The sequence below is a fragment of the Pleurodeles waltl genome, chromosome 10, assembly GCF_031143425.1.
Source record: "Pleurodeles waltl isolate 20211129_DDA chromosome 10, aPleWal1.hap1.20221129, whole genome shotgun sequence".
Taxonomy (NCBI): Eukaryota; Metazoa; Chordata; class Amphibia; order Caudata; family Salamandridae; genus Pleurodeles; species Pleurodeles waltl.
In genome coordinates, this window is record NC_090449.1 from 1,066,035,215 (window position 1) to 1,066,058,118 (window position 22,904).

The window sequence follows — 22,904 nt, forward strand, 5'->3', positions numbered from 1 at the left end:
CAATGGATTCTGGGAGCAGGTTAGTGCCCTGATACACAACTGTGAGGGCTAAACATGTAACCAGACCACACCGCACCCCCCAACACACACACAACCCATCCCCCCTCGCCTGCCTATAACAAAGGAAGACCAGATACATTGTCCTCAATGTAGACAAGAAGGCAATATCCAGCCTTTGCAAGCTTGCATAGGTTGTGCTCATGTACTGTGCCTGGCCCACTTCGTTTACACCCTTTTAGCAAAAATACGCACACTGCTACACCCACCTTATGGCAAAGTTTGCGCTATGTAGATAAACCCAATATGAGAAACCCTAAATACTTGCCGTCACAAAACACCACCACATCCAAAAAGCACATCAGAAAAAATGCACCAACTATCCTACACTGCACTTATATGCCATATAAATAGACATTAAGCTGCTCAAAAGAACCTTGCCATCAAGATACACTTCACATAAACAACTAATAGAATACAGGCAAAGCTCATAAATTTCAAAGAAACTTCAACACAAGGCCTTGCCTAATTCTGTTCAAAGGGCATTGAGCAGTTTACCTGCATAAGAGATGCATAAGCAATTAGTGAAGGCCCGAAGGCAAACTTCTGACTTGTCAAAATCACACACCCGTAGATCAGTGAATGTTGTATCGCGACCTACCCAGAGTCAAACCAGAGCACAATAACCATACCTTAATACATGATCATTCAGACACTGTGCTGTGAAGGAGAAGCAGAAACTGTGTACAGAAAACAGCTTTCCAGACATCTGAAAGTGCTACTGGGCAATAGTACCAGAGGCTGTGCTATACAATGCCAATATGATTATACACCTACAACATGTTCATGGGGGAGTTGAGCAGGCGGGGGATATGGTTAATGGTGCACACATTGGAGAAAATATTTCAAAGCTACCATTGGAAACTGCTGTTTCAAATAAATGGATTTGATAATAAGTGAAGCAAATTTAAGGAGTGCATCTAAATGGTCTCAACTGTAGACACAAATGCCTCTTCCGGCTAAAGATTTATTAACACAGATCCAATACACTCATTGTGGTTAGAGGGAGGCCGCAAACACACTGTGCATGTAAAGAGAACACCCGAGTTTGTTGTAAAAACAGAAAATAAGACCAGTGAGTTACAAGTGCTAAATATTGCACTTCTGTGTTGGCTCGGATTACTGGCCAGAACAATGGGCTAGTGTTTGCTACCAATGAAAGCAGGTCTCTGCAAGTGCATGAAAATGTCCAAATGTGCTGATTAGTAAGCATTTCACCCACTTCTACAGTTTTTCATATAGTGTAGGATACAGAAATGAGGCCTACAGAGATGAATTCATTGGACTAGAATAATGCCTGAGTGAAGTTTCACTTACGCTGGAGTAATTTCATGTTACTATTTTGGCGTGAATTACAGAAAATTATACAACTACACCAGTTCCCATATAATTAGTAGTAATTTGGTGCATAAAAGCCACTGCAAGATCACAGGAACACACACACTTAGCAAGCGCAAATGGCTGCTGCTGTTTGTGTTCTGGTGCATTTAGCATTATTTTCTTAGTTCAAAATGCATACCCTGGTCTATTTTGGGTGCGTGAGTGCACATCACTAAATGCTGGGTTATGCTCATCAAGCAATTCTGTATAATATAGCTATAATTTTGCATAATTATGCTACAGGAAATTACACCAGTTATACCTACTCCTAACTACAATCTTACTATTTTAGTCAAGCGGAGAAGCAAAGAACAGAACCTGTATCTCCTCCTTGTACAGTGAGCCGCTCACTACAAGGCAACAAGTCAGTTTAACACGAAGGCAGGTCACAGCTCAGCATCTTACCCTAACCACTGCGACAAACCTCAGCTTAGTCACTACAGCACAGTTCATTCACCAGCCAACTTATCCCCCCAATAAACATCCTCCGTACCGGTGGATCTGCACTTGTGCATGGTGCAGGAGATGAGGCTTTGATTTTATTGAGCTGCTGAATGAGGAGATCACAACGTAACCGTAGTTCAGACATTTTCTCTTTCAACGCTGTCATGTGATCACTAAACTCTGTAAAACATTTAAAATATAACTTGTGTTAGTAATATATTATAGGCAGGCATGTTCACAATTTAACATTTACAGACGGAGGTAAAAAGGAATGATTTCTTCACGCATGTCTCTTTTTGTGGCTCACGTAGAGGCCTCTCTTCCTGTCAGTGTGTGTGTTTCCACGGTGAGCCACAAAGAACCTTTTTGCTGGTAGTATATGCCTGTGTTCAGTGGAGGCCTCTCTTGCAGTCATTGTGTATCTTTCTAATCACAAGTCAAAGACGAACAGGTAATTCACCTTTGGTAACACACTATATGGTGGATATCCTAATTGCAGATTTTTTTTTTTTTTAATCCTCCCAGGCCCCAGACTGGATATGAAAAATGTCCAAGAGCAGGTTGTGCTATGGAGTGCAGCACCCCCTCCACACCACCTCTGGGTGTGATGATAAGGAGCCACATATAGGTGACACTCTTGCCTGATAATGAAAATGTCACTTACCCAGTGTACATCTGTTCGTGGCATCAGTCGCAGTAGATTCGCATGTTCTGCAATAGCTCGCCATCTGGTGTTGGGCCGGAGTGTTACAAGTTGTTTTTGTTCGAAGAAGTCTTTCGAGTCACGGGACCGAGTGACTCCTCCTTTTGTCTCCATTGCGCATGGGCGTCGACTCCATCTTCGATTGTTTTTCCCCGCAGAGGGTGAGGTAGGAGTTGAATTGTAGTAATAGTGCCCATGCAATGGAGTGAGTAAGTATGCACCTATTTAAGGTTGAGATGATACATATATAAATAATTGAAGGTAACTTCCAAACTGCTACAGGCTCCCGGGGAGGCGGGTGGGCACATGCAAATCTACTGCGACTGATGCCACGAACAGATGTACACTGGGTAAGTGACATTTTCAGTTCGATGGCATCTGTCGCTGTAGATACGCATGTTCTGCATAGACTAGTAAGCAGTTATTTCCCCAAAAGCGGTGGATCAGCCTGTAGGAGTGGAAGTAGTCTGAAATAATGTTCTTAATACGGCTTGACCTACTGTGGCTTGTTGTGCGGATAACACGTCTACACAGTAGTGCTTGGTGAATGTGTGAGGCGTAGACCATGTGGCTGCCTTACATATTTCTTGCATTGGGATGTTTCCTAGAAAGGCCATGGTAGCACCTTTCTTTCTGGTTGAGTGTGCCCTTGGTGTAATGGGCAGCTGTCGTTTAGCTTTAAGGTAGCAGATTTGGATGCATTTAACTATCCATCTGGCTATACCTTGTTTTGATATTGGGTTTCCTGCATGAGGTTTTTGAAATGCAATAAATAGTTGTTTAGTCTTTCTGATGTTTTTTGTTCTGTCAATGTAATACATCAATGCTCTTTTGACATCTAATGTATGTAGTGCCCTTTCAGCTACGGTATCTGGCTGTGGAAAAAACACTGGAAGTTCCACTGTTTGATTTAGATGGAACGGTGAAATAACCTTTGGCAAAAATTTAGGATTGGTCCTTAGGACGACTTTATTTTTGTGTAGTTGTATAAAAGGTTCCTGTATTGTAAACGCCTGAATCTCGCTTACTCTTCTTAGGGAAGTAATGGCGATGAGAAATGCCACCTTCCAGGTTAGGAACTGTATGTCGCAGGAGTGCATGGGTTCAAAAGGTGGACCCATAAGTCTAGTTAGGACAACATTTAGGTTCCATGAAGGAACAGGTGGTGTTCTTGGTGGTATAATTCTCCTAAGGCCCTCCATGAATGCTTTAATGACTGGTATCTTATATAGGGAAGTTGAATAGGTAGTCTGCAGGTATGCAGATATTGCTGCAAGGTGTATTTTAATGGAAGAGAAAGCTAGGTTAGATTTTTGTAAGTGAAGCAAGTAACCCACTACATGTTCTGGAGTTGTGTGTAATGGTTGTATTTGATTAATACGGCAGTAGCAAACAAACCTCTTCCATTTACTTGCATAGCAGTGCCTGGTGGATGGCCTTCTGGCTTGTTTTATGACTTCCATACATTCTTGGGTAAGTTGTAAGTGCCCGAATTCTAGGATTTCAGGAGCCAGATTGCTAGATTCAGCGATGCTGGATCTGGGTGTCTGATCTTTTGGTTGTGCTGTGTCAACAGATCTGGCCTGTTGGGCAATTTGATGCAGGGTACCACTGATAGGTCTAGCAGCGTTGTGTACCAGGGTTGCCTTGCCCAAGTTGGTGCTATCAATATGAGTTTGAGTTTGCTTTGACTGAGTTTGTTTACCAGGTAAGGAAGGAGAGGGAGAGGAGGAAAAGCGTAAGCAAATATCCCTGACCAGTTCATCCATAGGGCATTGCCTTGGGATTGTTCGTGTGGGTATCTGGATGCGAAGTTTTGGCATTTTGCGTTCTCCTTTGTCGCAAACAAGTCTATCTGAGGTGTTCCCCAGAGTTTGAAATAAGTGTTCAGAATTTGGGGGTGAATTTCCCATTCGTGGACCTGTTGGTGATCTCGAGAGAGATTGTCTGCGAGTTGATTTTGGATCCCTGGTATAAATTGTGCTATTAGGCGAATTTGGTTGTGAATTGCCCAACGCCAAATCTTTTGTGCTAGCAGGCTTAACTGCGTGGAGTGCGTCCCCCCTTGCTTGTTTAGATAATACATTGTTGTCATGTTGTCTGTTTTGACGAGAATGTATTTGTGAACTATTATTGGTTGGAAAGCTTTTAGTGCTTGAAAAACTGCTAGAAGTTCTAGGTGATTGATATGCAGTTTTGTTTGATGTACGTTCCATTGTCCTTGTATGCTGTGTTGATCGAGGTGTGCTCCCCACCCTGTCATGGAAGCATCTGTTGTTATTACGTATTGTGGCACTGGGTCTTGGAAAGGCCGCCCCTTGTTTAAATTTATGTTGTTCCACCACAGAAGCGAGAGGTAAGTTTGGCGGTCTATTAACACCAGATCTAGAAGGTGACCCTGTGCTTGAGACCACTGTGATGCTAGGCATTGTTGTAAGGGCCTCATGTGCAGTCTTGCGTTTGGGACAATGGCTATGCATGAAGACATCATGCCTAGGAGTTGTAATACCATCTTTGCTTGTATCTTTTGTGTTGGATACATGCGCTGTATGATGGTGTTGAAATTTAGAATTCTTTGTGGACTTGGAGTGGCTACTCCCTTTGATGTGTCTATTATGGCTCCTAGGTATTGTTGTACCTTGCGCGGCAGAATGTTGGATTTTGTAAAGTTGACGGTGAACCCGAGTTTGAAGAGGGTTTGTATGATCTGATTTGTGTGATTTGAGCACTCTATGAACGAATGGGCCTTGATTAGCCAGTCGTCCAAATATGGGAACACATGTATTTGCTGCCTTCTTATGTGTGCAGCGACTACCGCTAGACATTTGGTAAAGACTCTTGGTGCGGTTGTTAATCCGAAAGGCAGTACCTTGAATTGGTAATGTATTCCTTTGAATACAAACCTTAGGTATTTCCTGTGCGATGGGTGTATTGGTATATGGAAATAAGCATCTTTGAGGTCTAAAGTTGCCATGTAGTCGTGTAGTTTTAGCAATGGCAATACTTCTTGTAGTGTGACCATGTGGAAGTGGTCTGATTTGATGAAAGTGTTCACTACTCTGAGGTCTAGGATTGGTCTCAGCGTTTTGTCCTTCTTTGGTATCAGAAAGTACAGTGAGTAAACTCCTGTGTTTATTTGTGTGTTTGGCACTAATTCGATTGCATTCTTTTGCAATAGTGCCTGCACTTCTATCTCCAGGAGATTGGAATGGTGTGTTGTTAAATTTTGTGCTTTTGGTGGTATGTTTGGAGGGAATTGTAGAAATTCTATGCAATAACCATGTTGGATAATTGCTAGAACCCAAGTGTCTGTAGTGATTTCCTCCCATGCTTTGTAATAATGACCTATTCTTCGCCCCACTGGTGTTGTGTGGAGGGGGTGAGTGACATGTGAGTCACTGTTTAGTAGTAGGGGTTTTGGGGCTCTGAAATCTTCCTCTATTTCTAGGGAATTGCCCTCCTCTATATTGTCCCCGAAAACCTCCTCTATACTGTCCCTGGTAACTGGACGGTGTTGCTTGTGAGGTGCTGGCTTGTGTGCTTTGACCCCGAAACCCCCCTTGAAAGGGCGTTTTACGGAATGTGCTGTAATTCCCTCTGCTCTGCGGGGAGTAGAGTGCGCCCATGGCTTTGGCAGTGTCCGTATCTTTTTTGAGTTTCTCAATCGCTGTGTCCACTTCTGGACCGAACAGTTCTTTTTCATTAAAAGGCATATTGAGAACTGCTTGTTGAATCTCTGGTTTAAAACCAGACGTTCGGAGCCATGCATGCCTTCTGATAGTTACAGATGTATTAATTGTCCGTGCAGCTGTATCTGCAGCGTCCATGGAGGAGCGGATCTGGTTGTTGGAAATGGTCTGTCCCTCCTCAACCACTTGTTTTGCCCTATTTTGTAAGTCCTTGGGCAGATGTTCAATGAGATGTTGCATCTCGTCCCAGTGGGCTCTGTCATAGCGCGCAAGTAGTGCCTGGGAGTTCGCGATGCGCCACTGGTTTGCAGCTTGTGCTGCGACTCTTTTACCAGCTGCATCGAACTTGCGGCTTTCTTTATCTGGGGGTGGTGCATCTCCAGATGTGTGAGAGTTGGCCCTTTTCCTAGCTGCTCCTACAACGACAGAGTCTGGTGGCAGCTGTGTAGTGATGAAAACCGGGTCTGTAGGAGGCGCCTTATACTTTTTTTCCACCCTTGGTGTGATTGCCCTACTTTTGACCGGCTCCTTAAAGATGTCTTTTGCGTGCCGGAGCATACCAGGGAGCATAGGCAGGCTTTGGTATGAGCTGTGGGTGGAGGAGAGTGTGTTGAATAAAAAATCATCCTCGACCTGTTCTGAGTGGAGGCTTACGTTGTGAAATTGTGCTGCTCTAGCCACCACTTGAGAATACGCGGTGCTGTCTTCTGGTGGAGATGGCTTCGTAGGGTATGCCTCCGGACTGTTATCTGACACTGGGGCGTCGTATAGGTCCCATGCGTCCTGATCTTGGTCACCCTGGCTCATGGTGGTGTGAGCTGGGGAGTGTGATGGAGTTTGTGCTGGTGAGACGTTAATCACGGGCGGAGGAGAGGGTGGTGGGGTAACTCTTTTCACCACTTTTGGTTGTGGTGTCTGTTCAGTCTGGAACTCCAACCTTCTCTTTCTCCTAATGGGGGGAAGGGTGCTTATTTTTCCTGTCCCCTGCTGTATGAAGATACGCTTTTGCGTATGGTCCACATCAGTTGCTTGTAGCTCTTCCTCAAACCTATGCTTTTGCATTTGGGAGGTTAGCGAGTGCTCTTCTGTATAAGAGCCTGAAACTGGGTCGCTTGCAGTTTGTTTCGGCATCGAAACCCTGTCTGCGTGTTTTTTCGGCTCCGAGGTGACTTTTTTCTTTTTCGGGGCCGAAACCTCTCGGCGTCGATCTGTTTCGGTGCCGCTGTCTCGGCGTCGAGCCGTGTCCACACCGGCATCTCGGTGTCGAGGCTTGTCTCCAGCACTTTCTCGGTCCCGAGAAGGCTGCGTGCCGGTGTCTCGACCGGAGTCGGACGACCTCGGCACTGTTTGGGCCTTTTTCGGTGCCGACGGTCGGTCACCGAATTTATGGGTGGAGCCATGGCCGGATGGCAGTGGCGTCCCCTGGGCCTTGTAAATGTTTCTCTGTGTGGTTTTCGACGTCTTACTCACGGTTTGTGTATCGTCGAATCCTTCGGAGTCTGAGTCTTGGATCGAGAAGGTACCTTCCTCTTCCTGTTCCTCGAACTCCCGTTGGGCTGTCGGTGCGGACGCCATCTGAAGTCTTCTGGCTCGACGGTCTCGGAGTGTTTTTCGGGACCGGAACGCACGACAGGCCTCACAGGTGTCTTCGCTGTGCTCAGGTGACAGGCACAGGTTGCAGACCAAGTGTTGGTCTGTGTAGGGGTATTTATTGTGGCATTTGGGGCAGAAACGGAACGGGGTCCGTTCCATCGGCGTTCTTCAGCACGCGGTCGGGCCGACCAGGCCCCGACGGGGATCGAAAAACTACCCCGAAGGGCACGGGAGCTCTTCGATCTTCGATGCGGTGTGGAATCTAAGTACGCCGATCCCGAACGCAACAATCTCGACGAAAATCTTCCGAAATTAGCTAATTTTCCGTTCCGAAACTCGGAGCGACAGGAACACGTCCGAACCCGATGGCGGAAAAAAAACAATCGAAGATGGAGTCGACGCCCATGCGCAATGGAGACAAAAGGAGGAGTCACTCGGTCCCGTGACTCGAAAGACTTCTTCGAACAAAAACAACTTGTAACACTCCGGCCCAACACCAGATGGCGAGCTATTGCAGAACATGCGTATCTACAGCGACAGATGCCATCGAACATTCAGTTTATCGCCATATTTTATGTACCTTCATATGAGGAGCGACTGCTAATAGAGAGACAAATATAGTTTGGGACACTTTAAATAAAAAATAAAACTCCACTCAAGAAAATGCGGATAAGCGTGGGTGGTATGGAATTTGCAGTAAGAGTATCCGCCAGAAAGAGTGTTACCGAATATAAGTAGCTTTTCTTCTAAAAGATTCTTCTAACCTACTTATAACCTAATCTTTTGTAGTTATACCAAAGCAACACCTGGAAAGCTAAGGGAGGGTTTAAAAGTGGACTTTACACCAGGAAGTCCTGCAGGACGAAGTGGGCAAAATGACCCTCCTGACAGATGACCACGTAGCAGCCATGTAGATGTCCAGCTCGGGAACACCCCTAGCTAAGGTCATAGCGGAGGGGCCATGGTTTTGGTAGAATGCACCTCAGGAGGGCTCCTTCTTATCTAAAGAATGGTTGAGTTTGACAGAGAGGACAATTCATCTCAACAAGGTCCACTTTTGGATTGCCCTTCCTTTATTCACACTGGTGAACCCAATGAAAAATTGATCGTTCAGACACTGCTTCCGTGTTCTATCAATATAGAAACTAAAGGCCTGTTTAGAATCCAACCTGTGCAACGTATCCTCCTTCTCCTCAGAGGGATGTGGTAGAAAGAAAAACACAAAGAGAGTGACTGGTGGTCCCACGTGAAAAGGCGTTACCCACTTCTGTGAGAAAGGACACCAGAGTTTGAAGCACCAATCTATCAGGTAAGAATATGGTATATGGAGGCTGCACTTATAATGCCAGCAAATCCTGACGTATCATACAGCAGTGACTTTGATCAGAAAGATGATCTTTTGAGTAGGCAACTTCAAGATACAAGTGTGCATAATCTCAAAAGGTGTACATATACAAAAACAAAAGTAAGAAAAAAAGTCCCACTGCGGCATCAAACAAGGTGGAAAGACCTTTCAAAAAGTGCATCCCAACCGGTGATTTGAAAAAAGAAAGCAGATCAGTCAAATACAGGAAGTCCAATGGAGCCGAACGGTAATGCTCATAGTGCCCACAGTAAGACTTTCCCTGACCAAGGACAAAACAAATGAGTAAATCCAACAACTTGGCCTGAGGTGTATAAATGCATCAGTCCTCACGCCTGGCACCAGACTTTGCCTAATGGCCCAAACAGATGGACTTATTGGCAGATTGTGGGCTGTCACTATTACATCCACAACTTCTGGTGGCAAATCAAACCCACTCAGCTGGTTCCTCTCAATCTCTACACAAGGAGATATGGATTATGAAGGTTCAGATGAGGAACCCTTTACTGCTGCTGGGACCACAAGTCCTCCTGAAGAGGGAGCCGAAGCGGATGGCCAGTCACAGGCTCAGTAGACTGAAATACCAGAACCTCCGTGCCCAAACCAGATTATCAATCTTGACCTTCTTCAGGCCCTGTGGGATCAGTGGCAGAGGTGGAAATAAGTAAATGAAGCCCAAGAACCACTGAAGGTGGAACGCATCCATGAACGAAACCTGAAGAGGAAACTCCATGATGCAGAAGACACAACCATGTGCATCATCCAAAGTAGTGAACAGGACTATCCAGGGCACACACCTTGTGATGAAAATGCTCTACAACACCTTCAGATGAGGATCCACTACTGATCTAAAAGAAAACGCCTGCTGAGTTTGTCTGTCCTGGTGTGGAGGTAACCCACCAGATGACCGTCTGTCAAGGAAATACGGTGAGAAATCAGACACCACCAAAGATGAAGAGCTTCCAGGTAGAGCACTTGCAAGCCCACACCACCCTCTTAATGCAGTATCACCTAGGTGGTTGTTTTGCTTGTCACGACCTGAACAGACTTTCCAGACCAAGCCTAAGACAACCAACAACTGGCTGAGTCAATGAAGTACAAATACAAGGCTTGACCAAGCAGTCATGGAGTTAGTCAGTGCTAGGAAGCAGAAGACCCTGTTGTAATATCTCCAGAAGCTGCATGTCCAAGACTTCGATAGCCCTCCGAACCACCACTGCAAAAGGAGCCGAGGGAGAGTTAAGGTAAGTCTCAGATGAAGTGTTGAGGCCAACAGCAGTCTGCAACTTCTCACAGAAGTGGTCATCTATATAGTGCAAGAGCAGAAGCAGATCCACCTCCTCATCACTGTTCTCCTCCTGGGAGCACTGGAGATTAAACTGCCTGCAGTCTCCTAAAGTAACAGTGATAAGTGAACGGGTGCAGAGTCCTAGAGCACCAAAGACTGATCCTTTATAATCTTGAAACAAGACACAGGTCAAGATTGTACCAAAACCGTCTCCAGCACCAGACTCTGTGTGAAGTCAGGAGCAAGTGTCCCTGGAGCCGGTTTAAGGCCTGGAGCGGCACTAACCAACAAGGCCTGCAGCAAAGGAATTGAGGTGGGGGAGAGGACAGTGTCTGCGGAGGCCAGACAGAGACTCAACGGGGTCTGATTGTCTTGGGGAAGGATCCACTGAAGGAACCATGTCTGCAGACCCTCATGGATCAATGGGCCCAAAGGCATGTCACAGGGAACCAGAACCACTCTAAACTACTACAACATGGTCATCTTTAAGGCATCAATTTGCTATGGCATCAACACAGCCCAGGAAACTCTGGGTTCACTGGCTCCAAGACCCAAATAGTGCCCAAGTCTGAATTTGTGGCCAGAGTTGGGCATTTGGAGAACCTCTCTCTAGAGCAGGGGCAGGAGGAAGGGTTGGAATCAAACCCAGCTTGGACATCTAAAGCTTCCTCCATGACTTTTCCCTCCACTTCAATTTAGACTTGCCTAATGATGGCAAATGAGATCGGGATCACATGTGACCCTGGGACTTCAAATAATTGGTCTCTCTTCTTATGGGCTGTGACAGAGTTTGGCGTTGTACTCCCTGAGGCTTTCGGGTGCATCAGGGAGCATTCGTCGCACTACTCCAAATTTGGTCCGTGACTGACACCGGTCCGTAACCAGACTCTGCAAAACCTGAAGCTTGCTGCCTTGGTATTGAGACAATTCCACAGCTTGCTGTCCATTATTCCTATTTCAGAAGTTGGTTGACACCGAGAATAGTTGGAAGCAGTGCTCCAGATCCATGTCAGTTTGTGGAAAAGGCGAAACAGAGGAGTGAAAGGCCCTTACACTAAAAAATAAAAAGCAGGAGCATTTAGACTCCGATCTGACAGTACCACCCTCTGAACCCATCTCTTCTTTTGTTGAAATATACCCAGATGACCTTCTGAAATAGGGCATGTAGGAAGCTGGCCTGGTGTGTGGTGAGCACCTATGGTGTTATTGCCTTATACCAGGTCCAGGTATCCCTTATTAGTGAGGTGTAGACAGTGTTGAGAAAGCCACTTACTAGAGGTAGCTGTGGATGAGCAGCCAAGACTTATCTAGGAGACATGCAAAGTTTGTGCAATACCGCTACAGCCACACAGCACTTACACATATGAAAGAACCACACATTGTTACAAAAATAAATGTACTTTATTATGATAACACAATTACTATAATACTGTACAAGTAATACTCCACTCGAAGGTGAGTAAACACTATTATATACACATCAGAAGTCAGGGATTGGCATAAGAAGCAATAGAAAACAATGAAATAACAGAAAATACTGAACGTCCTAGAGGAAGACCAAACCATATACTAAGTAAGTGAAATGCGAGAGACAGTCCCCCACCCAAGGAAGTGGGATCTGTAGAGGGAACCTGGAGGAACTAGGAACCCCAAAAGGTAAGTAGTAAGTACCAGGGTGCCCCCCAGTGACCAGGAGAGACGAGGTAAGTACCTGTTTTTTCCCCAAACCCACAGGGGAGCTTTTGAAAAGGACTGTGCAAGACCCAAGCAAAACTGGAAGAAACCACTGGTGGATCCTGACAGAAGAAGACCTGCAAATGAAGGGGACCAAGTCCAGTTCAAGTTGGATTATCTGGTTGGGGCAGGAGCCACTACCCACCCGTCTGGAGATGCAGGACCAGGTCGACGGTGAAGACCAGGAGTCGGCTATGCAGCACAGGAGCAGGAGAAGAGTCTTAGAGTGATGCAGACGATGTCCATTGACGGAAGAAGAGTTGCAGTCAGTCAGGGTGTTGGAAAACCACCAACAAGCCTTGGCAAAGACAAAAGACGCAGATGAAGAGTTACAGAGCTGCCGGGGACTAGGAAAGACCATGGGGACTCAACCCAAGAAGGAGAGTCCCAGGTGACCCTCAGCCGTGAGGAGAGTTGGAAGACGAGGTTGCAGCCCCCACAGGCAGCTCACGGGCAGCAGGCACATGAGTCGCAGTGAGGCCCACGCAGCACACCTGGAGAGGAGGCCCACGTCGCTGGAGTAGCAGGCACATGAGTCGCAGTGAAGCCCACGCAGCACACCTGGAGAGGAGGCCCACGTCGCTGGAGCAGCAGGCACATGAGTCGCAGTGAGGCCCACGCAGCACACCTGAAGAGGAGGCCCACGTCGCTGGAGTAGCAGGCAGAGGAGTCACAGTGAGGCCCACGCAGCACACCTGAAGAGGAGGCCCACGTCGCTGGAGCAGCAGGCAGAGGAGTCACAGTGAGGCCCAGGCAGCACACCTGGAGAGGAGGCCCACGTCGCTGGAGTAGCAGGCACATGAGTCGCAGTGAGGCCCACGCAGCACACCTGGAGAGGAGGCCCACGTCACTGGAGTAGCAGGCACATGAGTCGCAGTGAGGCCCACGCAGCACACCTGAAGAGGAGGCCCACGTCGCTGGAATAGCAGGCACAGGAGTCACAGTGAGGCCCACGCAGCACACCTGGAGAGGAGTCCTACGTCGCTGGAATAGCAAGCAGGGGACTGTGCTTTGCAGGGAAGAGTTCTGGAGGCCGGGGCTACACGGAGTCTTACTATCCCTTTGAAGGAGAGCCAACAAGTCTTGGTAGCTGCAAGAGTTGTGGTGCCCAAGGGTACTGTGCAAGGAGAGGCAAGGGCTTACCGTCTCCCACTTGGATAGCTGGTAGAGAGGACCACTCCTGACCACCACCTGTGTTGCAGGATCCATGCAGTTTTGCAGGAGAGAAGATCCACGCAGCCGGACGTCGTTGCAGTTGGTGCCTATGGACGCAGCGGAGTGACTCCTTCACTCCAAGGGAGATTCCTTCTTGCTTCTTGTGCAGGCTGAAGACTCTTCGCCCTCAGAGGATGCACAGCCGGAGAAATGTTGCAATTGCTAGAAGGGGCTGGAGAAACAATGTTGCAGAGCGAAGTCGTCGCTGGAGTTGCAGATTGTCAGTTCCTGGAGGGTCCAGTTTCGTGCCAGAGCAGTGACCAGGGGTCCCTGGACTGGTGCAAACCGGTTTATGCAAGGAAGGCACCGAATGAGCCCTTCAAAGCATTCCGGTGGCTTGGGGAGGCTACCTCATCCCAAGCCATGTCACACCTATTTCCAAATGGAGAGGGTGTTGCCTCCCTCTCCCAAAGGAAATCCTTTGTTCTGCCTTCTTCTGCCTGAGCTGGTCAAGCAGCAGGAGGGCAGGAACCTGTCTGTGGGGTGGCAGCAGCGCAGGCTGCCAAAAAAACTCCAAAAGACCGGTAGGATCAATGCTGGGGGTCCACCAAGATGCCCCCGGAGTGCATGGAATCATACAACCAATACTGGCAATAGTATTGGGGTATGATTCCGACATGTTTGATACCAAACATGCACAGGTTTGGAGTTACAATTATGTAGCTGGAGACAGGTGGTGTCCATTACACAGGTAAAATGACTTCCACCCACTTATGAAGTCCAAGAAAATGGAGCTGGGTTTGTAGGGGCACCTCTACTCATGTAGGGGTGCCCTCACACACAGGTACTTGCACCCTGCCCTCTGGGGTAGAAGGGCCTGCCACAGGGGTGACTTACAGTGACCTGGTGCGGTGACCTGTAGTGAAAGAGTGCATGCACTTTCACACAGGCTGCAATGGCAGGCCTGCAGACGTTTTACATGGGCTCCATGGGTGGCATAATATATGCTGCAGCCCATGGGGATCCTCTGGTGCCCCAAAGCCCTGGGTACCTAGGTACCATATACTAGGGATTTACATGGGGGCACCAGTATGCCAATTGTGGGGTGTCGTAGTTTGGACTCTTGCTCTGAGCAAGACTGCTGGTCTCAGGATGACAGCACTTTCGTTTGTAGGTGACTAAGTCTCTTCCTACAACTAGTTGTAACTGTTGTCCAAACCTTACCGGCTCAGTAGCAGTACCTCACCAGAAACACAATAGTAAAAGGTGATTTGTAGCAGTCGCTTACGCATGGACTCAAAGTAAGATATCTCAGGGCTGTCGTGGTTAAACGGAAATTACCCTTTTCTCACAGATGTATTATGTCTCATACAAACAAAGGCAATAACACAGATGCAGTGAAGTTATAATAGTTTTTATTTAACATAACTGCCATTTGCGATAAGTTGCATGAACTGCAATGATTAGGATAATGAATTTACCAAGCAACAGTATTGTGAAGAAGAGTCATGGTTATAAAGACCCCCACCATTTTTGCAATATATGAAAGAAATATATATATATATGTACGAGATGGAATATGCCCTAATACCCTAATGAGAATAGGCCTAACCTCCTACCTAAAGGAGAGCTGGGTTTGCTAAACCTAATCTGCCAAAGCCGTGTCCATGAGAGGAGCCCCCAACCCTCGTTACCTTGGAATGAGGTCTCTATCTCAGACTCCGTAGGGACACGAAGACTGGGTCAGCGTCAAGATGACTGCAGCATCGGTATCAGCGATGGTGGCGATGCCCTCTGGTCGGAATCCCTCTGATTATCTGTCTGAAGTGTGATGTATTTATACAGATCTACAAGGTCCCCTGACGTAGGTGTATTCCAAAACAATAGATAGCAGGCATGCTTGGGACGGCAATTAATATCAACAATCCCTCGAAAGTATAGAGAGGGAAAATCCCTAAGTGTGAACACATACTGATGGTTTGTCTTTCGTACTTGATCTTGACGCCTTGGCGCAGTGACACTGATAATTAAACTCATAACAAGTGGCCTAACTATAAACAAGGCCGCCATCTTAAAGGAAATAAATAATTAAATGGACTAAGACAGAGCAAGCTAAGTAGGTTAAAAGTCACTAGGTGACGGGGGCATGAGTTTACAAGCCTACGGCTAAGCTAACTCCTGTTATCCCGTTAAAACAAACTAGGATTCACTACAGGGGTGTGCTAAGTCTCAATTAACTAAACCGAGAGGGAGAGAGCACAGTCACTGGGGTCTTGTTTAGCAGGATCCCAGTGAGCTCAGTCAAAACACACTGACAGCAGGCAAAAAGTGGAGCTAACACAAAAGGATGATGGACGGAGTGTTGAAACCTTTCAAACACTCACTCCCAGTCACAGATCTGGGTTTAATCCATCGTACTTTTACTCACCATACCACTCCAGTTTGGACCCAGCCATATGCAAATCAGTCTTGACCCTGTTCCCCATGGGAACAGTCCAGTCCGAACTTCCAAGCCAGGTCCTCCCTGGACCGGAAACAAGCCTCCTGGGACCAGTTTAAGGGTATCACCCTTCATCAGCTAGGCTAGCTTGAATGCAGTGGCATAGTGAGCCTGGGACCCACGTCTGGCCATACCCTTCCCACTTCAGGCAACTTTAGCAACACAACAGGATGATGGACAGAGTGTTGAAACTTTTCAAACACTCACCCCCAGTAACAGATCTGGGTTTAATCCATCATTCTTTTGCTCACCATGCCACCCAAGTTTGGATCCAGTCATATGCAAATCAGTCTTGACCCTGTTCCCTAAAAGTGGGGTTAACCATGCCATGCCAAAAAGAGGAGACACTTCTACAGGGCAACATTATGCTGTCCAATTTCCTGGAATCCATCTCCTGCCCCTCGATCCTGCAATTTAGCAAAAAATGGGGGTGTTCCAGGAATTCTCCCCTGCAGTGCCTCTGCATCAAATCTTTATAAATTATTTCACTTTCTTCCTCTTTTTTCTTACTAATAATGCACCCATTGTAAAACATTTTGTTGGGAAAAGATAATACAAATAGGAAAAAAATACATATTTGGTGCAAAGTTGGTATCCTAGACTGGATAGGCAGAGACACCAAGAATGAAACAGGCACAACTTCTAAACTTCATTCTCTCTTGGGTAAGAAGCTTGAGGAACAATTGTAAACGGGGAGAGGGCTTTATGACCATGTGGGCTTAAAGCTCAGAAAGCATGATTCCTGCAGTTTTTAAAATCTGCACAAACATACATATTTGGGTTTAACACATGCATGAAAGAGGGAGACTTGTATTTGTTTCCAACACTACAGTTCATAGCCTAAAGTTCGTATGTGCTTAGAATCGACCCAACACATGCTTTGACGCAAAGTGAATCTATGCTGGTGCAGCTCTTGCTTGTGCTGGTGTGCACAGCCATTACCTGTCTCCTTCTTGGTGCGGATGTCAGCTAAGCATGCTTTGGCAGAACCTAGTGCCACCAACCACCTCTGCCGCTCGGAGGCGCTGTTGGCACGCAGGTAGAAGCGCTGCTGTCCTGGAATGATCAGGTCCATCCGTGTGCTGTCTGTAGGGTGAACTGGAGATCAGAGGTAAGAGGGTTAGTGCTACAGCACAAGGACTGACATATCTACACAACTGTTCTAATTCCAGAGCTCAGAACTGGTCTAACTTTGGTGACATATTGAGCATGCTGGACGCTGGATTGAAATGCTGTACACAGTACTTTTGGACACCAATATTCTAAAAAGCCGATTTAATGATTCACATCGAATGCAACAGGGTGACTAGCACCATCCATGCTGGTACTACCAGTGCCCTGTAATCAAGGGATTCCTAAAGAAAAAGGTGAAACATGACTGCCCACAAAGCAGCAGAACGAGGATCGACTGCGTCCAACAGGCGAATGAAAAGGGGGACAAACTATGTGCCAATGAAATGCTGAAACTGGCATAGGATGGAAAGTCCCCACCTGTTTCAAGAGCCTTCCCTTCAAGGCAGTAGTTGGTCAATGTTTGGGGCAACTAGGTTGCTCTGAACGGCCAGCACCTACTCAGCACTAGGAGGATGGGAACAGAATATTTTGTATATGCTTGGGAGCGAAGTAGACAGGGTGAGCAGAATGTCCAGGATTTCATGCACTGAAACTTTGGTGATATGTTTAACCCATCAGTAGTCTCACTTTATGAATACTAGAGATGGCCTATCGCTCCATTTCACAACCCTGGCTGCTTTCTGAAGAGCTCCGACAACATGTGGAAGACATACAGGTGTTATTCAACAACTCCCCATCCAGCCCCCGAGTTAGGGTCACAATGTAGGCTCAAGATACTCTCACCACGCGGCACCCACGCTACCATCCTCCACATTACTGACTGCAGCGCATGGCCTAAACAGTGGAAAAAAGGCTTCATTCACAGACTTTCACTCATATGCCAGAGGAGAGCAGCCACTAGTAGCTTCCACTGTCCAGCTCACTGCTTGATCTTGCACAGCCCTTGATGCCAGAGACAAAATAATAAGATCCTGCTTTCTCTGCTGCAGGCAGAGATATTACTTTAAGTAACTGGGATGGGTCACCAGCAGCCGTCTCCGACTCGATCACTCCCTTTGCAGGACCTCTGTAACAAGTTCTCTCAATTCTTCAGTAACAAAATCACCACCATTTACAGCAACTTCAAACCACAACCAGACCTGGTCAAAAGGCTTTCAATCTCAACTAAAGAAAAAAAAATTCTAATCACATGGCCCATCATCACCCCAGAGGAAACCGCTGCCACCATGAAGTACATCCAATCAGGTGCTCCATTGGACCCTTAACCACTTTGTACCTCTGACCACACCACACCTACTCCGTAGGACTGCAACCCATCAGCACTATGCTCACATCCATCCTGAACGCCTCCACCTCTTCTGCCACCTTTCGAAACACTTGGAAACAAGCGATTGTACTCCTATTGCTAAAGAAACCATCTGCAGACCTTTCAACATTTGCAGACTACGGACCTATTTCCCTGCTACCATTCCCGACCAAGGTCTTACATAAACTCAACAACGGGCTCCGCACCAAATACCTCAACAACCACAAACTCCTCAACACCGCTCAGTTTTGTTTGAGACCCAAGCACAGCATAGATACTGCCCTCATCAACGCCATGGATGACATCTGCATGACTCTGGACAGTGGAGACACAGGGACACTCATCCTCCTAGATCTCGTCACAGCGTTTGACATGGTCTGCCACCCCATCCACCGCCTACACGACATCAGACTCCAAGGACATGCACTCAGATGCATCTGCTCCTTCCTGCCTGGAAGGACCCAGTCAGCCTGGCACCGTGCACCTCAGATGCCCGCGACCTCATATATGGAGTTCTGCAAGGATCATCTCCCACAACATCAATGTCCTCTCCTAGGCAGAAGACATGCATCTTATTCTCGCCTTCGCAGACAAGATGCCCAGTACTCAGATCAAGTTCAATGCAGCATGACTGAAATCGCCTACTCGACGAAGACCAACTGTCTGGAGCTGATGACTGATAAGACCAAAATCATGATATTCAGGAAGAGCCCTTCACTGTGGGACTCCACCACCCGTGTCAAGAACCTCAGGATTGTCAAATATAGCAAACTTGACATGACCACCCAAGTCAACGTCTCATGCTTCCATACCTTGAAGATGCTGAGGGAAACTTTCACATTGTTCTGAATCTGCACCAAGAAAACTGTCACACGCTTCCTTATGACAAGCAAGCTGGACTACAGGAACCACCCCCTCTATGCCAATATCAACAAAAACCCACCAGAATGCTTCAGACCATTCTTAACTCAGCAGCCAGAATCGCTCTCAACCTCCTACACCACACTCCCATCACACCACAAATGAAGGAGCTCCACAGGCTCTTTAGACACAAATAAGCACAATTCAAACTCCTAGCATACACTTTCACTTTCATAATAATGGCGAGCAAGCCTCAACAATTGAATCTGCTTTCACAATCACTCAAGACACTTCTGCTCATCCAGACTCCTACTTGGACACATCCCACGGATATGAAAAACCAGATCCGCCGGTTTAGACTTCTCTTACATCACTCAAAGCGTGGAACGACCTGCTGCTACATATAAGAGCCTCCTCCTCACTTTTTGAATTCTTCAGGAAGCCCAAGACCTGGCTTTTCCAGTAGTCCTACTAGGACCTTGGTGTGCCCAGACTCACATCTGCTCAGCACCAGGATACCATTCCTGGTGATACCAAACTACAAATCTATATAACATAACATGGGTGTTGCACACAAAAAACTAATGTGCTCCTTACACTCGTACTGTTAGCCCGGAAGAAACAATAACACAAACGAGCTGGAACATATTATGTCTAGAACAATGAGCCATGCTTCATACATCTAAGGACCCTGCCCAGTGCCTCCTTCCGCCAACATTTGAGTCATTCACCAACTTAGCGTGTCCTGCTTAGGGTCCTCCTTCCATTCTTCTGCCTTGGGTGTACTCTTCTAGGTGATGCCCTCCCATTTCAGCTCCTGGGTTCTCCTCCTCAGAGTTCTCCATTTATTCTGCCAACTGTTGTGTCCTGCTCAGTGTCTCCATAACATCCCCCCATCTGAGGCGCACAGCTCAGAGTTCCACTTCCATCTCTCCATTGTACCTTGGGGTGCCCATCTCAGAGTTCTATTAACCCACAGCCCAAGAGGATTGTTACTCAGTCACCCTTCCTTCTGAAGCTGCTTTCTGACTCAAAGAGTCCACCACTCCTTACCTTGGATTTCACACACTGCCATCTGGATGCTTCCTTTGCTGCCCTTCCAGGCGTCCTCCCTTGAGTCGTAATAGGACAGAATCCCACCACCAAGGAGAAACCATCGGGGCTGCCAACCTGAAAAAGAAGAACAGAATATGTTCTTTATTCAGGAACTCAAGTCCATCAAGGCAAACACCAATCCATGAAGCAACACAACAATAAAAGATGAAAAGAAAAAGGAGAACCACTGTTTATTCTAGTGGCAGTGCAGTCATAGGACTGTGAAGTGTGCCGAAAATGTGCAGGGCGTTCAACGTAAAATCTAACAGGACAGGCGTCTAACCAGATTTTCAGGATAACACTTTGTTGCGTGGGCTCTCATTATCCTAAATGAGACTACTGGATTTCTAGGCAGCAGGATCGATAACGGTGTGGGGGACTGAGTCTGACCCACGTGTAAGGAACTCTGTCACCCTAAATCCGGTGTTTGCTCCGGCTAACTAGCAGTGCCTCATTTCTCCCACGGGGAAGAGAGGATTGGGCAGCCGAGCGCATGACATCTTTGGAACTTCGCAGGGAAGTCGTGGTCACTCAGATCCAAACCAACTCTCTCATTTACAATATGATCTCATATACAAATGACAAAGACAGTATAAGTTTTATATAATGTTTTAATAAAACGACTGTATTTTAGATAATAAGGCGTGAGCCGCAATAACCAGAACAATACAACACAGTAGGATTGAAATAGTCACCAGGAGAGTAAAACATAAGAACAAAGCTATCATAGTGCCTAACAGTTTCTACTCTCCCTCTGCTTGTTCTATTTAGAGCACAGCATGTTAAGCTTCTAGCTTGCCTTTCTGAATCACTGGGGAGACATCAGCCCTCATACCTGAGCAAAGGCCTGTGATCTGGTTCAGCATCTGCAACGAGGCAGTCAGCATCTAGTTGTGGTTCCCTGGTCGGAATCTCCCTCTTGCGTGTATTGGGACAAGAAAGTGATTTTATAACTAACATGTCAGCGTGATCACAAAATGTCCCTACGCAGAAATGCCAAGTCTAAATTCCTACCACGTCTATCGGCAATGTACCAGACTATCCTTGACTGAAGCACAGAGTGAGTGTGTTATGGAGAACTCCAGTGCTGAAGTAGGCTAAACAGTGTGGTATGAATAAAAAACAAAACCGTAGAACTGGCTATTTGAAAAAGAACAGTACGAAGCCTAATAAAAAGCATTTAGAGCAAAGTGCACAGAGGCTCTAAACTGCAAGCAAATGAATAAAATACATCCAGGGCAAAGTGCACAAAGGCCTAAAGCCTGAAGCTAACGCGCAAAGGATACTTAAAACTAACCACACTACACCCTCCCCTTGCCGGTAGCAAGTGGTTCCAATAATATAAAAATATGCCCCAGATATAAACAATACCTAAAATTATATACATATTTCGACAAGGTCAGAAGACAACAAAGTCATAAATTTAGGTAACATGTGACGATAAAGCCAAATTCAATATAAAGTCAATTTTGCAGGAGAGGGAAAAAAAATCCAATTGTTAAACAGAAGCAATAGAAAGTAGGAGCTCCTCCACTTCGATATATGTCAATATCGGAAGATCCACGCCACAAAGTACCATGGAGCAGGTGTGTTCCAAAGCCCCAAAACCATTCAGGGCGGCACCCCGTGTAGGGCCTATGAATGAGACAAAACCATCTTCCTCCAGGAAGGGAATCTCATAAACTGCCTCACGAAGCAAACGCAACCGTAGTGCACAAGTCTGGGAATGAGCCCTAATCGGGAACATCAACAGATCAGGATCGACCACTGGAGGGCGCTGCAGCGAGAGACAGAGAGCCAGTGCATGTTCAAACGAGCACCAAAGGCCCTGAAAAACGGGTTGCACACAATCCAAAACCGGTCGGAATGACAGAGACCAGTCACACTCCAAATGGGCCAGGAGTGTTGCTCCAAAATGCTGCATCATGCGTTCACGACACAGCTGAGCTGACGGGAGCAGCAATATAGGATCTTGTTGTGGCGGGACAGCCATTGCGAAAAAATAGCAACAACAGCAAGACACCAGCCAATAAAGCCAAAGTAATCGGGAAACCCCCAAGAATGCTTCCGAAAATAGAGTGTATAGCCGAAGGTATCAAAACGAATATGGAAGAGAAGGTGTGAGCAAAACCAACACCAACTGCTTTGAAAAAATGTGCAATACCAGCAGTGCTGGATGCATTAAATATACGTCCCACAAGTTCACCGAAGTGACTTGGAAAGTTAGTATTCAAAAGGGACTGTATTTCCGCCGATGACCTTGCCACCTGAAGTGCGTAGGTCTCGCTCGCAGATGTAAGGGCCACATGCTTTTGAAACATCAGTAGACAGTACAGCAACTTGATCAAAAGATTCCAAATTAATCGTCGTCTGTGGAACAATCGCAAGATCATCTTCCACCCTCCCCAAGCTCGGAGAGGAAACAGCGTCAGTGTAAATCACCTGCAGCGGGACTTCTTCCCAGGTAGTGAGAGGGATTCCGGAACTACTGGGTGTCCCTCTTGGTCTGCTGTGCAGAATCGGCCACATGTTGTAACTTGACATTATCAATGGAAACAAAGCGATTTCCTTTGGCCCCTTGCAGCGGCGGTAAAATCACAGTTCTCGTGCCGCTAACCCCTAACAAAGAGACAGGTGCCCGATAAGAAGGACCAAATTCTTT

At 46.7% G+C, this 22,904-nt stretch overlaps 1 protein-coding gene across 1 annotated transcript in view; it reads right to left on the reverse strand.

The window, feature by feature from the left end:
• Nucleotides 1-22,904, reverse strand: part of PLEKHA8 (pleckstrin homology domain containing A8) — a 117,545-nt gene that overhangs the window by 69,501 nt on the left and 25,140 nt on the right. Inside the window, exons 2-4 of the mRNA XM_069212097.1 lie at nt 20,201-20,317; nt 16,849-17,004; nt 1,931-2,061 (exon numbers count right to left, since the gene is read on the reverse strand). Of these exons, the coding sequence (XP_069068198.1) occupies nt 1,931-2,061; nt 16,849-17,004; nt 20,201-20,317 (404 nt within the window). The remainder of the gene's footprint in view (nt 1-1,930; nt 2,062-16,848; nt 17,005-20,200; nt 20,318-22,904) is intronic.